The sequence below is a fragment of the Pagrus major genome, chromosome 21 (assembly GCF_040436345.1).
Source record: "Pagrus major chromosome 21, Pma_NU_1.0".
NCBI lineage: Eukaryota > Metazoa > Chordata > Actinopteri > Spariformes > Sparidae > Pagrus > Pagrus major.
In genome coordinates, this window is record NC_133235.1 from 9325410 (window position 1) to 9340935 (window position 15526).

At 38.8% G+C, this 15526-nt stretch overlaps 2 protein-coding genes across 2 annotated transcripts; one reads left to right on the plus strand and one right to left on the minus strand.

Annotated features, from left to right (window-relative positions):
- The first annotated feature begins 508 nt into the window (after window positions 1–508).
- Window positions 509–14194, plus strand: LOC141016797 (uncharacterized). The gene is made up of 42 exons (XM_073491345.1): window positions 509–653; window positions 755–801; window positions 1649–1673; window positions 1952–2020; window positions 2103–2192; window positions 2280–2348; window positions 2481–2576; window positions 2754–2840; window positions 3007–3105; window positions 3629–3694; window positions 3782–3871; window positions 3961–4047; window positions 4148–4237; window positions 4345–4434; window positions 4666–4752; window positions 4845–4907; window positions 5011–5073; window positions 5164–5232; window positions 5325–5408; window positions 5482–5568; window positions 6294–6362; window positions 6440–6502; window positions 6618–6707; window positions 6789–6878; window positions 6970–7056; window positions 7144–7206; window positions 7296–7358; window positions 7944–8012; window positions 8481–8564; window positions 8906–8992; window positions 9116–9199; window positions 9301–9369; window positions 9472–9561; window positions 9655–9744; window positions 9837–9926; window positions 10029–10118; window positions 10212–10292; window positions 10464–10526; window positions 10928–10990; window positions 12579–12725; window positions 12858–13013; window positions 13493–14194. The coding sequence occupies exons 1-42, from the start codon at window positions 578–580 to the stop codon at window positions 14044–14046; spliced, it is 3876 nt and encodes a 1291-aa protein (XP_073347446.1). The 5' UTR covers window positions 509–577; the 3' UTR covers window positions 14047–14194.
- On the minus strand, window positions 14185–15526 carry c21h14orf119 (chromosome 21 C14orf119 homolog). Its single transcript, XM_073491352.1, has 2 exons — window positions 14824–15526; window positions 14185–14728 (listed from the first exon to the last, which is right to left on the minus strand). The coding sequence occupies exons 1-2, from the start codon at window positions 15238–15240 to the stop codon at window positions 14555–14557; spliced, it is 591 nt and encodes a 196-aa protein (XP_073347453.1). The 5' UTR covers window positions 15241–15526; the 3' UTR covers window positions 14185–14554.

Consider the following 15526-nt stretch of genomic DNA (forward strand, 5'->3'; position numbering starts at 1 on the left):
CTGAAAGAAAGTTTACATTAACAGAAGACATTTGCTGGACGTTAACTGTGTTGTTTACTATGGTATACACAATATGTATAAATAACAGGAATTTACACCCACTTAGATATCAATTTAATCAGATTTTTTTTGCCCTCCAGTTTCCAGTCTATATTTAGAATGAAACATGTTGAATTGTCAATGATTTAAATCATATTCTTAGATTTGTAAAGATTATTTTGTACCCACTGGTATGGTTTGTACCTGTTACCTAAAAGTTGGCCTACTGACACTCTGACCTTGATTGATTTCTCTCAGAATGTTTCCACAATGTTTGCTGTAGATAAATCCATATCACCGCTACAATGTAACTAACAAACATGTCATGAAATCAGTCTGTGAACAGAAGTTGTGTTTTTTCACAGTCTTGGTCTCATTAAATTTCTCACACAAGGGTGACTAAAGGTGGCCCTTAGTTTGCGCCTCCTTTTTTTTGGGAGCCAGCACCACCCCCAGACATCAATCATTCAGTGGTGTATAAAAGCATCAGGGCTGCTGATAGAAGAGGAAAGTTTTATGACACAAGGGAAACACTGTAATGGCGGGAGGTTCTCACTTCAGTTGGATTCCCCTCCTTCTCTGCTGTGTCTTTCAAGCTTCTGATAATAGACATGGTAAGGAACCAAAATCCAGCCATACTGCACTCAGGTAGTGAGCAATGAATAAGATGTAAATATTTTAAGCTCTAATCTTGAATTTTCTCTGTTTTTCTCAGTCCTTCAGGATGTGATCGCTTTAACTGGCCAATCAGGAATTAAAGAGGTAGGCGAAATAGTTTCAAAGATCCCAGTGAGTCTCCCAAACCGTGACTTTATGAGCGAGATAAAACACATTTATATAGGCAATCCTTATAATGTCCTGTCTTTTGCCCTGTTGACTTCAGATAACCCTCCCAGAAAGCATGGGTCTCGATAATATAAATGGATTGGAATGAAACAAGTATTTTTTATGCTTGTGCAAATCTCCTGTGGTTTGTTGTTACTGTGATGTAAATAGGCCTAATTTGGGGCTGTTTCAACAAAAAGTTCAACTCCTGTCTTTAATGTGAGAGTTCACTTACCTTTTTTGTGAAACCAATTGTAAAGTTAACTGAACTTGAGAAAGCATGTTTAATAACCTTAAGATATTAAATAATACGGCCTCAGCGGCATTTTAACTCTCACTGACGCTCGTCCTGTTTCTTTAGAGACCTATTTTGATAAGTTAATTACACTCTGTAGAGTATATCCATTCATATCCCATACTCCATTTCATTGTGAAAATTAAAACATTATATTATAACATTATAAGTTTCACTAACTCAAAATGAATAAGTTGTATTAACTTGTATATTTACATTAAGTTAGTGAGAAAAGATTGGTTTGTGTTGTTTATAGTTCCAAAAAAACATGGGCACTGTGACTTTTTGTGCAGGAACTCGGAATCCTTGCACCTTTTTCTTCTTAACAATACAATGCAATAATTTAGGTGCTCCTTTGGGCCTGTGTCCCACCAGTAGGTTTCATTTTTGGCCCTCTAAGGGAAAAAGCTTGGGCACCCCTGCACTAAATTTCATTCTAATTCTTTATTACTTATTTGAACCAATCAAATATATGTTGTTCCCCTACAGCCACTTACTGCCAACACCTGCACAGGTGAGTGGTTCTCTATACTTTTTGTTCATGTAAAACAAATTATAATTAGTGGAATAGGCTAAGCAGCAGTGAAAATTACTAGTGGCATTACAGTGGCAATTTTACAAGCCGTAGCTTTCGTATGTTATTGGTGTAACATGAGTGCTGTTGACAAAGTGTTGCTAAAAGTAAAAATTCCCATTGCAACGCACACAGTGAGGCTATGTGGCTATATAAACATATTGTGACATACTGTACTCTCTGAGTTAACATCCGGGGTTACTAACATGCCTCATCAGGTGTAAAGGAACAGCTGACACTACTCAGCAGTCAGCTTCAGCGGGCAACTCTCTACAACAGCCAACTAGGTGAGTACTGATCTGTTTAGATTCTGATGTATATCATCAGTTACACCTGTTGCTCTGATATAACCTGTACTCTTCCTGACAGATAATGAAGCCTTTGGGTTGAGGAGGGAAGTCAGGCAGCTGAAACTGCAGCTCGACACGTGCAGTTTGACAGCCTCTACTATTACCGGCTGTAAGCTCTTTATTGTAAATCAAACTCTTTGACGTGAAACATGTTCTGGAACAACGATGTTTAACTGTATCTTTAATTCATTGACAGCCTATCAAACCCAGTTACTCAACAGAATGAAGCAGCTTCTGGAGACATTTGATAGTGACACATTTCTGAGTAAGTTCACCTGACCTGGAGTTAAACCTCTCATATTTTCTGTATTGTTTTTCAACAAAATTTCTGTAGATTTTTTCAATCAAATGACAAGACAGATATTCAGCTTTGTCTAATATGAATGTTTTTGCCTAGTCATGAAAAGCATTGCACTCACCAGGGAGGTGAATACATTGCAGAAGAAGGTCAAACATGCTGCTAATTCTACTGACAGTGCTACTGACATCACAAGTGAGTGTTTTTTTTATAGCTCTGCATCAGCCAAACTCCAAAACCTTTTATTTATCTTCAAATATTTGAACCAACAGCTTGATATTTTCTTCTGCAGATGATGTGAGAAACCCTTCATAAGCATCAAGTGAATGTCTCTGAATTCAAATGTTTCATATCTGAACTCGTGTCTCACAGTGCTGCAGAGAGAGCTGCAAGAGAAAACCACTGAACTGAATGCAAAGACGCAGCAGATTGAAAGAAGCCACACAAACGCGTCACTGAGTGAGAGCTTTTTTAAAAAGATTTACAAGACAGTTGTAGAACAGCTGAAAGCAGCAGTGAAGTCTCAAGGATTTCCTTTGAAGATGCTGATCTATATTGATTTGTACAAATTTCATATACACAGCAGTAAGCGGTTATGATATGACTTGCTTTTGTGTGTGCTCAGTTCTTCAGATCATTTCACTGCAAAACCAGATCTGGGATCTGGAGCAGGAAAAATCAAGAAGAGGAGAAACTAGTCTTCAGCCTGACAGGAGAATTCTGGGTAAACTGCTGCCCATTCGACTGAAATATTTAGTCATACTTTAATACATAATTCAGGAAGTACAATTTGAAGCTAGGCTATGTAACTTTTGAGACAAGAAATGACAGTCTTCCTTTGCAGCTAAAAAAGTTGAATTCATAAAGTTAAACATAAAGTTTGCTAAATTCAACAAACTCAGTGGTTTTGCTGCTACAGCCTGGTCTGATATCATTAGTAGTGTGTTACTGGCTTATGTTAGCAAACTTTAGGTACATACAGCTGTATAACACATATTACTGTCTCACTTTACAGATTTTAAGACTCCATTCTCCATTTGTGCTATAAAACAGTAGTTTAGCATTTTAGCTACCCATAATGCAACTTAACCACAGAGTGACATAACTGGAGGCAATTTATCAGATTACATACAGCTTCATTCAGAGCCACAAAAGGTTTGATAGTACTTTCTTCACATATGCAGTGTAAACACACTTCATTGTGTAAAGTTATCGGACTTACCCTTTAATCTCTTTCACCTCATCAGCTCTCCAGGGCCAGCTGGACGGGAAGATCAGTCAGCTGCAAGAGAAAGGAGATGCAGTCTCAGCCAGTCAGTACATCTCTTTACATCTGTCAGTGTTTTTTATCATGATTAACAACGTTTGAGATTTAACACAACCTGACATTCTCTCTTCAGTGCTCGAGCTGATTTCTGTAAACAGTAAGATTGCAATGATGCAGAGGCTGATCAGTGGCCACATTAAAGAATCCAGAGCTAACACTGCTGGTAAGATCTCATGGTATTGCATCATTTGTTCTATCTTGTATGTGACCTTATTTAAGCTATGAGTGGCTTCATTTTGGTTTCTTTTCCAGATTACCAGAGGCAATGGAGGCAAAACGGGGAGCTCCTTAAAAAGAAGATTTTACAGTTGAATCGTGAGGAGAGAAACTCAACACTTAGTGAGTGTCCAACTCAGTAAAATGCACTTTTATGTTCTAATTGTGGTTTTTACTACAGCATTAGTTTCACATACCCCAACCCTAACCCTTTTTTCTCCAGCCAGGGAAATTTTGAAGCTGCAGGCCGAGGTGGAGGACCTTAGACTGTTAATGGTGAACACAAAAAGGATAACTGAGTCCCAACTTACCGGTGAATAACCCTACAGCTGCATGAATCTTGATTTAATAAGTTGAAAGTCACACTTGGCTCGTTTAATGTGGAATTTTGTAATGATGATAGTTGTTTTTTCATCGTAGAGATAAAAGTTATCTTGGAGCAGGAGAAAAAACGACAAGAATACTTACAGAAGCAGCTGGAGGAAACAGAGTATGTCCAGTCACAACTGAGTGAGTATGAGCATTAAAAAAAGGCTGATAAATGAATGTTTATAATCCAAAATATTGCTGATTCTACCCTTAAAAGTGTATTTTCCAGAATCTTTAATAATTCCTTTCTATCTTAAATCACGTGTTATCACCACAAAGAAAAAAAACAACAAAGTCCACGAAAACAGTAGACATACAGTATATCACCTCTAAAAGTCAGAAGTTTGAAGTGTTTTCCTTTACTTTGAACAGTGATAACAATCATCAACATAATGAAAGAGGTGAGAACGCTGCAGGTTGATGAGCAAGACCAGACAACACCAACAAGTCCAGCCACCGGTGAGTCCTCCGCCACTACTTCTATTGTTAAAATCAGGCTGAAAAGCAGCTGATTATTGACTGAGTATTGCACAAATCTTGTTCTAAATCAGCCCTTCAGACCGTGCTTCAAGCCAAAGAAAGTGAATTTGCCAAAGCTCAGGCTGAAATAAGTGGTGAGTCTGTTTTATTCTCATAGATAAAACTGCTCTGAACACTTCACAGCACAGTTTCAGGTGAGCGTTTTCATCATGATGTTTTTCTCTTTTTATATGACAGAGCTGCAGAGGATGCTGCGAGCAAAGAGTGAACAATGCTCTGGACCTGAGGAGATATCTGAGCGTAAGTTGTAAACATGACTTCAGCTAAAGGCTCCGATGATTCAGGTTTTATTTTCAGTTCTGAATTGGTGTTCGTGTGCGTTTCTATCAGACGTAAGGACTGAATTTGAGCAGAAGGTCAAAGAATTGAATAGAACCGGAAACTCCGAAGTAGCACTCAGTGAGTATCGTTTCAACGCACCGTTTCTCATCTGATAGTTTGTTTCAGAAGTATAAGCGCTGTAGTGATGTTGCCTTTGTTTTCTGGGTCAGTTCTGAACGTGATAAACCTGCATGATCAGCTGAGGACTCTGAGGCAACTGATCTCCACCGCAGATGACCTAGACAGGATCACAGGTGAGCGGTCACAATATTGAAGGATTTTTCTGCCTCTCCCAGTTTTCACTGTCATCTCACTGTCTCCTCACAGAGCTGACGAGGCAACTGGAGGAGAAGCAAGACGATCTGAACTCCAAGAATGAAGACATAGAGACACTGGTTGCCAACCCAAGAATAAGTGAGCACTTCTTTCAATATACTGTGTGATTAAGTACAAATCATCTTTAACTTCACACCTGCCGTCAGATGTGTCAGCACCACATTCCTGAGCCCATGCTATAGATCAAATCACCGTTGGACATAATAGAAATTAAAATCAAGACTTTTTAAGAAATCATTTACAATCTTATATAGAAATATTTTAAATGTTTCCAACCTGTCTCATATAAGTATCCAATTCTATGTGATTTTTACAAACTTTGAGTGTTTTCCTTGTTTGTTTCTTATGTTGTTGTTTTCTTCTTCTAAATACTTTGACAGAAAAGCTCTTCTATCAATGAAACGGAACCAAACTTTGTGAAATCCCCATCATGTTGCAGAAAGAAAGATAGTGTTTTATTGATTTAGATGACTTGGTTTCTGTCACACTGCAGTCCTTTTGGGATTACAGTTATAAAGGACTGAACTCTATTGATCTATCTCAGTTGCTTTCCTTAAAATGTTTGCTGAAACCATAAAAAAAAAGCTTTATCTGAATCCACTGATGTTTTGAGTATTAGCCACCGCCTTGTTGCCAAGTCCTGTTTCAAATAGCACAAATACTAATTCCTAGTTAGCGTAGCTTAGAGAATTATTGAATAATAAATAAAGTACATGGGCATCTAGCCTTTAAAGTTGAGGACTGCTGACAGATTTCTGTGGCAATGACTCCAGCCAATCTCACGGCATGTTGATTTGTTTCAGTTTTAACAGTCATTGAGCTGCTGGAAGAGATATCGGACCTTCAAAAAACGGCTGCCAATGACACCAATGGTGAGCGTGTAAAATGTTAATCTACTTTAAATACCAGTGTACAAATTCCTACATTAAAGACTGATGACCTTTCCCAGAGTTGCAAATCAGAGTGGATGACCTTCTCACTGAACTAGACGACAAGCAAGACACAAAACCGAGTAAGTTTGAAATAACTGTCAGAAGAAAGTTTCACTTACAAGTTTTTCTTTCATCCTGTTACGTGATTACTTGAATCAAACTACATTTTATCCTCTCTGTTGTGATGTGCTTTAGTGCTGAAAATGATCAGCCTGCAGAGTCAGGTGGAGCAGCTGCAGAGACAGCTGTCAGGCCTCCAGATGTTACAAACCCCTCACGCAACCAGTAAGAATTTCCACAAAATCTTTACAAATGTCTATTATATTGTTCTTACTGTATCCTGGTTCTGAATATAATTTGTCTCAGAGCTCAGAAATGATCTTTCAACTAAGAGGAATGAGCTGCAGAAATGTGTCAACGATCTGAAAGAGAAGAATCAGACAAATGCCAGGATGAGTAAGTAAAAGGGAACTTGGTGTCTACATTCATTATTGAGAAATATCCAGAAATATATTTTGATACAATAGATTATTTCTTTGTTTCTCAGTTCTTACAGCCACCGATCTGCACAACCAACTCAGAAAACTAGCAAAAGAAAAGCACAACGAGGGCCAAACAACTTCTGCTATTACCAGTGAGCGTCTCATTTCCCCTCGACACTATTGAATCATGAATTAGCAGTAGATCCATCGTAAGTTGAATTAAACCTTACTGTTTTTAGAGCTGAGAGAACAACTGAAGGAAAAAGCAGAGGAGCACGCTCGTGATCAGGCTGAGATCAATGGTGAGTTCAGCACTACCTCGTGTAGGTTTCTGCAACGAGGAAAAGTAGTTCAGTTAAATATGAATGTTTTCATTTGTATTTTGTATAAGTTCTGCGGAATCAGCTGAACCAGACGGAGGAACAGTGTTCAGATTTTGAGCAGAAACTTAAAGGTGAGTGTCGCCTTGCTGACTTGTTACCTTTTGACTCTATTGTGGGAAATGAACGGGTAATTGTCTTGTTTTAACATAATTGTTGTTAAAAAATAGGAGAGTCTTATTTCTGTTTAGCAGATGGTTGGATTAAGTACCATACAGAAGATTTATTTAGACTGAGAAAAGTTTAGGCCTTAATGGTGGTAGTGATTGATAATATGTTCTGGAAGAAGTGTAGATTTTTGTATATGTTTTTGTATTTCTTTTTATTATTTTACGAATTTTTTAAAACATGGGCAACAGCATCATCTACATACAGTGATATGAAATGTTGTGTGCTATGGATAGAGATTGGCTCGTGATCTTTGATTGTCAGATAGCCTGCATAAGTGGCTCGAAAGGTGAAGTGAATTATAAGGTGGAGAGAGGGCGACCCTGGCAGCAGACGATGCTTGCTGTCAAAACCTCAACTAGCATGCAATTCAAATAAAGAAACTCCTTCTCTTAAAAATAAATATTTCTCCCTTCTGAGATCGGCCAATATTTAAGGCGTTAAAATGTTTGATCTTTTTCTGCCACCTTGTCACAAATGTGTCCTTGTAGATCTGCAGAACGACCTGGATTCCAAAATGGAGGAACTTCAATCCAAATCTGACACTGTGACTTCACTTGGTGAGTGGTGGAGATGTGTTACCAAACAGTGAATCAGTTTATTGAGAAAACTAATGATTAATGGATAATGGATAATGGAAATTGATTCCATGTGATTGTCGGCAGTTAGTTATTTACTTAAACTATGATGAGAGTTGTGTTATTATCTACATACTCACTACATTTAAAGCAACATTATGTAACTTTTTTCTTAACTTAAAATAACAGCTTCGTTATCATTTTGATGGTACAGTGCCTTGTAATGACTTGTAATGAGTTTTGTTTCTAGTTAGCACCTATTCTTCTTCTTATACATACCTAGTCTGACAAATTGCAGACCTTGGATTTGTATTTACGACAGTGGTGTTGCACTCAGAAACTGGGGGGGGGGGAATTGCACAAAATGCCAATTTCTACATAATGTTGCTTTAAGGATGAGGAGAAACTTGATTACTTTTGTGTAACTGCTTTTAAATGTGGTTCTTTCAGCTCTTCAAGTTTCAACATTAACTCTACAACTAGAGGAGCTCAAGAGACAACTACAGAGAAGTGACTCCGACACTAAGATAAAAGGTCAGTGTGTGTTTGTGTGTGTGTGTGTGTGTGTGTGTGTGTGTGTGTGTGTGTGTGTGTGTGTTTCATTGTCACTTCACAGTTTGATATGTTTTATATGTTGATATATTCCATCCTTGCTTGATATGAAGTACAGTATGTGCCATGTCATATATTTTTAGCTTCCATGTTGCTGTTTAAATTACGCCCTTTGGTGGGTGCACAAAATGTTGCAATAATTTAAAAAATGGCTTACTATGCAGCTTAGTGAGAAACATAAAATGTATGTTGTGTTATTCAGATTAAAGTACTAAGAACAAAGGATATACAAGTTAAAACATTTTTTTGTTTTCGGTCTGCAGAACTTCAAAAAATGATCGATGCGAAAACAGACGAGCTGGCCAGAAAAACAGAGGCGCTGAAAGCAAGAAGTGCTCAAGCACAAAGGCGTGAGTAGAACGCAATTACAACCCTCTGAAAGAATCAAAATCACTGAATTATACTGTATGTATAGTTTGGATGGATATTATATAAGCTAACAAATGATTGTCAATCTTTAACCCTCCTTCCAGTCATACAGATTGTTACGATACAAACAGAAATTGATAAACTGGCGAATGTGGCGGCAAATGACACAGATTACATTAAGATGAGAGGTGAGTGACAGACACATATCTCTGTGACAACAACACCAGTTAATAATGTAACATACATGTCCTCACATGATATAATGTTATTCGATGTCTCTTGTCTGCAGGACTCCAAGACGTATTGAATGGTTTGATCGAAGGAATACAAGATGAAAACAATGAAAATACTAAACTGAGTGAGTCACCTTGAAAAGGACAGTAAATTGTAATAGTTCTTTCATTGTTGATCGTGGGCTTGTATCCAGTTAATAGATCTAATCAAGTCTTTCTTCTGTTAGTGTTTAAAATCCTGGCTCAACAAGATGAAATAGCACGACTGAAGAAGCAAGCGGACAGTCAGAATCAAGCGGAATTGGAAAAAATTAAAGGTGGGACGCAGTCTGTAGGATTTAGGTTTATACTTCTGAATACTTTTTCATACATTTCAAGGAAATAAAACATCTTTTCTGTCTTTCTCGAAGATCTGGAGAATGAACTGGAGGAAGTCAGAAATGAGATAAGAGAAAAGACACTGGTGCTGGACTCAAGTGACACAAGGATTGCTAATTTGTGTAAGACTTCTACTCAGTTTTGATCTGGGAAAAAAAAACAGAATCGTCAAAATGAACCAGAATACTAAAAGTAGTTTGCTTTGTATTTTTAGCGGGTCAGATTATGGACCTTCACAAGAAAATCAAACCTCTGGAAGATGAGATATATGACCTCAAGGAAGCAAACACTGAGAATCTCGATGGTAAAGAAAAAAAAAATTGCATTATCATGTGCCTTAAGGTAATACATGCACAGATACTTAATGAATAATTTTGTCTTTGATTGATCTCTAAATCATTTTCAGAGCTTCAGAAGAGACTGGATTTGTCAAAGCGGCAACTGCAAGACAGTGAACTTCGACTCAAGGACGCAGATGCAAAGAATTTTAACTCAAGTATGAAAAGTTCATATTTTGCTCAAGTTTTGTCTCATGATGGTTTCCTTTAAGCAGAGAGTAACACTGCAGATGTTTCTGTGTTTCTGCTAGTAATGGAGATTGCTGATCTGAGAGCAAAACTGAAGAAGGCTGAGAAACTGGGAAAGAGAGCTGCTAAACAAAACATCAACGGTTTGTCAATTTGTTTTTTTTCTACTATGTTGTCTCTGCTGTCAGTCAACAAATTATTTTATACTTTTCATGCTAGAAAATATCTAGAATTAATCCTAACATGTAATGACTAAATCATCCAAATCATCAGTTTTCAATGCAGTTGTGGTTGTTTTTTGTCTTCTCTCTTAGAATTGGAGCAACAAATACAAACACAACAAAGAGAGAACAGAAAACTTGCAAACACCAACAAAGGTATGTACTCTACACCGTAGTGTCTTTAAGGCATAGTTTGATAGACATTTTGGGAAATACACTTACTTGTTGTGCCTGGTCAGGAAATACTCCCCCTTCAAAACCACAACTTTTTACACTTCAGTTTTTGAACGTGAGCTTTAGAGGTGCTGGTTGGTGGATTTTGTTACCTTTGAACAGGGCTAGCTGTTCCACCTCGTTTCAAGTCTTTGTGCTAAAATAAGCTAAGCTGGCAGTAGCTATATATTTACCACACAGACATATGATCAGATTGAATCTTCTCTCTAACTCTGCAAGAGGGCAAATAAATGCTTTGTGGGTTTGTTTTCTAGAAATTGAACTATTCCTTTAAAACTTGGTGTTTGATACATGCCAATGTCTCAACCTCCTCCCTCTGTCAGACTTACAGCAGGAGGTCACGGAACTGAGAGTGTGCTGCAGTAATGTCAACAGCCAGTGTGATGGTGAGTTCCTAATTATCACTCCATACATACTGTATACTATAGCTGTTCTTGAGATCCAGACAGTCATTGTGATGAACATTTACAGTGCCTTTAAAGAGTATTCACCCCCTTGGATGTTTTCCCCTTTTATTGCTTTTATAAATGGAATCATGGTCAATATACAAAAATATACAAAACAAAACATTTACAAAAAAAACCTCTTTAATGATTAAGTGAAAGCACATTTATTCAAAGTAATAGCAGTTAATTAAAAATATATCACGTAAAATAAGTGATTGCATAAATACTCACCCCCTTTAAAGAGACTGACCTAATTCAACAGAGGTCCAGCCAATTGGTGCTAGTAGTCTCACAATTAGTGAAATGGAGATCACCTGAGTGCAGTATATGTGTCTCAAGTGATTGTAGTATAAAGACACCTGTGTCTGAAGGTCCAGTCATTGGTTAATCAGTATTCCTGGCTACAATTACACAATGAAGATAAAAGAACAATCCAAGCAACTCTGTGAAAAGATTATTGAAAAGTATAAGTCAGGGGATGGAGTTCAGTTAGTTCCATCATTAAGAAATTGAAGAAATATGGCACATGTGTAAATCTGCCTACAGCAGGCTGTCCTCCTTCACCAGTCAAAGCTTTATGGGAATGTGACAAAGAGAAAGCCACTGTTGAAGAAAGCTCATTAAACCTCGACTAGAGTTCACCCAAAGGCATGTGGGAGACTCCAAGGTCAACTGGAAGAAGGTTCTTTGGTCTGATGAGACCAAAATGGAGCTTTTTGGCCATCAGACTAGATGCTATGTTTTGTGGACACCAAACACTGCACATCACCACAAACACACCATCCCCACTGTGAAGCATGGTGGTGGCAGCATCATGCTGTGGGGATGCTTATCAGCAGCAGGCCCTGGTAGAGAGGTAGAGAGTAAAATGAATGCAGCAAAATATAGGGAAATCATGGAGGACAACCTGATTCAGTCTGCAAGAGAACTACGACTACGAAGATTTATTTTCAAGCAAGACAATGACCCGAAGCATACAGCGAAAGCTACACATATATAGTTTAAAGACAACAAGGAGTTTTCTTTTGTAAATTGTTTGTTTTGTATATTTTTTGTATATTGACCATGATTCCATTTATAAAAGCAATAAAAGGGGAAAACATCCAAGGGGGCGAATACGTTTTATAGGCACTGTAAAGGAAAAGTTCACCGAAAAATTTTAATTTAATCATTATCTATTTACCCCCCAAGTTTTGTTGTTAATATCGTTGCAGCATTCTCTTTGACGACTGAAGTAAATAGGTACTTGTATTAAAACATAAAAAAGAACGACAGAAAAATACAGCTTGTGTGGGGTGTGAAGTCTCCAGAACCCATGAAATCCCAAATTGATTTGAAAAGACATTATTTAGATCCTTTTCTAAGCTGAAATCTTCACTGTAGCTGCTAAGCTAAAAGTGTTAGCGTGCACCCTTTCTGAAGTAAGTGCACAAATTTGACTGACCTGACTTTTCACCATTAGGGGTTGACCATATAATGACTGATTTCTTTATTTTTATTTGGGTGATTTATCCTTTTGATCAAACAGATTTAGAAAAACAACTGAAACAGAGCCAGGAGGATGCTGATCGCCTGCAGCAGCAACTGTACGAGAAGGATGCTAACCTCAAACAGCTGCAGCAGGACTTAGAAGAACAGATCAGGGTGAATAACAACCTGCAGAATGAATCCAGCAGTAAGTTCACCTCTCTGTCTGTAGACAAAAGAAGTACATTCAGTCAGTTTATACTTGCGGAAAGGAACCAGTGTAATGGTTGGATCCTGTATCTTTGAGATCCAGTGTGTCATGTTATCTTTCCTCAAACAGTTTTAAAGAGACAACAGAAACCGACCTCGACCATCCCTGATCGCCTACTGCTGCAGCAGCTGCTTGAAAAGGATGCCAGGCTCAACCAGCTGCAGCAGGAGTTAGAAGAACTGCAAAACAAACAGATTGAAGTGGAAGATAAGAAGATCTATGCCAGTAAGTCACACAAGGGTTCATTTATTTTCTTGGAATGTTTCAGCCTGCGGATTCTTTGATATTTCAGTTTCATGCCAACATTTTGATCCTAAATGATAAGTGTTCAAACTGCATAAATGTCATGATAAAAATATTAAAAAACACGCACACACATACTGTACACCACAGACTTGTTAGTTACTGTTTAAATATAACTGTATGACTGTATGATTAACTGAAACTTACCAGACATGGAGGGTCTAATGAAAGATGCTGGCTAGTTGAATTATGGGAATTGTAGCATCCAGTGTTTTATAGTTTGACCCATGCCAAGGCCCAAAAGTCAGCTTCTCAGCCTCTGATACTTCAATTTTGACCATTCTCTTTTAAAATCTGTTTCTTGGGTCTCCACAACTTTATGGAAGTGACATACTAAAGTACTGCCTTAAAATCTTTAATGTCAATTTTCTTTCAAATCTACTACATTTCCCGGTTTACAGCGAAGATGACCTTGGATCCAAACACAGCAAACCCAAGAATAGTCATGTCTGATGACTACAGTGAGATGTCCACTGGTGAGGAATTGCTAAATGTCCCTGACCATCCAGGCCGGTTTGATGTCCACCTCGCAGCCCTGGGCAAGACTGGCTTCTCAACTGGCAGACATTACTGGGAGGTCTCTGTAGCTGGGAAGCGTTGTTACCATCTGGGGATGGCCAGTGAATCTGCTCCACGAAGAGGATCAGTGACATTCAGTCCAGGTAATGGTTTCTGGACTATAATCCTGAACAAAAACGGTCAATACAAAGCTGTTAATAGGCCACATGTTACCCTTCCGATTCAGAGGCAACCTCTGGTGCTGGGCATTCTGCTGGACTACAAAAAGGGACAGATCTCATTTTACGATGCTGATGCCAGATCTCTTATGTATTCATTTGTAGGTCAAACGTTTACTGACAAAATCTATCCATTTATCAATTTATGTGTTGAGGATGTTGGAAGTCCCACTCCAGTAGTGTTGGTAAGACCTGGATCAGCTGACTGGATAAAATAGAGACGGTGACAAGTTATTTGTCTTGTGTTTCATAGCTCAGCCATGTATCCCCATCCCGATCCCTGTGACTGCAGAAATGTTCCCATGCGTTCTGTTACTACTGCTGATGCATGTTTCAGACAATAAAAACAACAAATATACAACAATGCATTTTGTTTATTGTTCTATGTTTACAACCAGATGTTAAACCTGTTAATTTCAAGTTCACGCCATTGGGTAACTAAACGGCAGAGCTTCACCCATGAAAGCATTTAGCAAAAAGTTCGGAACTTTATAAAAGATGTGTTATAATGTGTGACGCAGCCCTGGAGAAACTGAATAAAAACAGCTTATATTGAGTGAATACTTCTGTTCTGACAATGAAATGGTTAACCTTCAACAATAAGTCCCATCACAGTTACACAAACATTTCTCTCAAGAGAACTATCTCAGAACTAATACACATTTCCCACTACATGTCACCTCTTCAACACATTTTGTTTCTTTTCCATCACATTGCAATCATTGCTCAGTCTCTTCCTGCTGTCCCGGCTACGCTCCTGTAAAAGTAAGCGACAAAAACTGGGTCCCGCTCTTCCAGCATGTGCAGGAAATGATTCCTCTCCTCTTCTCCCCAAGACTCGAACCACTGGGTCCACAGGCGCAGCTGGCACTCAAAGATGTTTGGTAGTCTGTCTTTAACCTTGTCAGGATACAAGAAGAGAAAACAGATGTTAAATGTTAGAAATGAAATCATTCTCTGGACTATCTGTTAAGGATGGACAGTGTTGAAAGTACCTGAAGTGTACTCAGTGAATCTAGGAGGGTGCACACTTTCCCAGGCACAGCTTTTCCCAGAAGGTCCTGCATGAACCGCTCTCTCTGGGTGCCGGTCCAGCCCTGGAACCAGCTCAGGACGCACCGCTGCTCCTGAAGGCTTACATAGGAGATTGGCTCCGGATTTCTCTCCTGACACGCACTTGGAGAAGAGCAGGAGAGCTTCTCTAGGCTGGGAGGGCTGGATACACCCCGGGGAGCTAATGGAAAGTCCACTGGGCTGGGAGTGGAGTGTAGTGGCCCCTCTGTCGGACCTCTGAGCCTGGAGGTGAGGGTGCCTAACAGGGTGTCTGTGGCTGTGAATCTGTGGCTGTCCATGGGCTGCTGCTGCTGCTGCTGATGATTTGAGCCTTGACTGACATGATTGAACCATGCCATCTTTGGTAATGCAGGTTTGTTTCAGCCCGAGAAGAGCCAGCTATTCCTCTGCTGTAAGTTATTCAGCAATGCCTGCTGCTGAGAGACTCCTCCAGTCTGGGTAATGTTAACATGTAGCTTAGCTTCTATCTCAGCAACACTTCCGTCGAAGTCTGGGTTTAAAACCAACGTCACAGTTAACTACTCTTAAAATAAACAGTTGTGAGTTCCCATTTTCTAAACGTAGATTAGCTACCTTGTTGTCGGCATGTCTGAAGTGCAGCGATGTTAAGCCGGAGTCGCGTTA

Excerpts from the sequence above, each read along its gene's own strand:
- LOC141016797 (XM_073491345.1), top strand. The coding sequence starts at position 578 with ATGGCGGGAGGTTCTCACTTCAGTTGGATTCCCCTCCTTCTCTGCTGT. Across the intron at positions 7,207-7,295 it reads TGATCAGGCTGAGATCAATG|TTCTGCGGAATCAGCTGAAC; the intron begins GTGAGTTCAGCA and ends ATTTTGTATAAG. Across the intron at positions 7,359-7,943 it reads TTTTGAGCAGAAACTTAAAG|ATCTGCAGAACGACCTGGAT; the intron begins GTGAGTGTCGCC and ends GTGTCCTTGTAG.
- c21h14orf119 (XM_073491352.1), bottom strand. The coding sequence starts at position 15,240 with ATGGCATGGTTCAATCATGTCAGTCAAGGCTCAAATCATCAGCAGCAG. Across the intron at positions 14,729-14,823 it reads ATTCACTGAGTACACTTCAG|GTTAAAGACAGACTACCAAA; the intron begins GTACTTTCAACA and ends TATCCTGACAAG.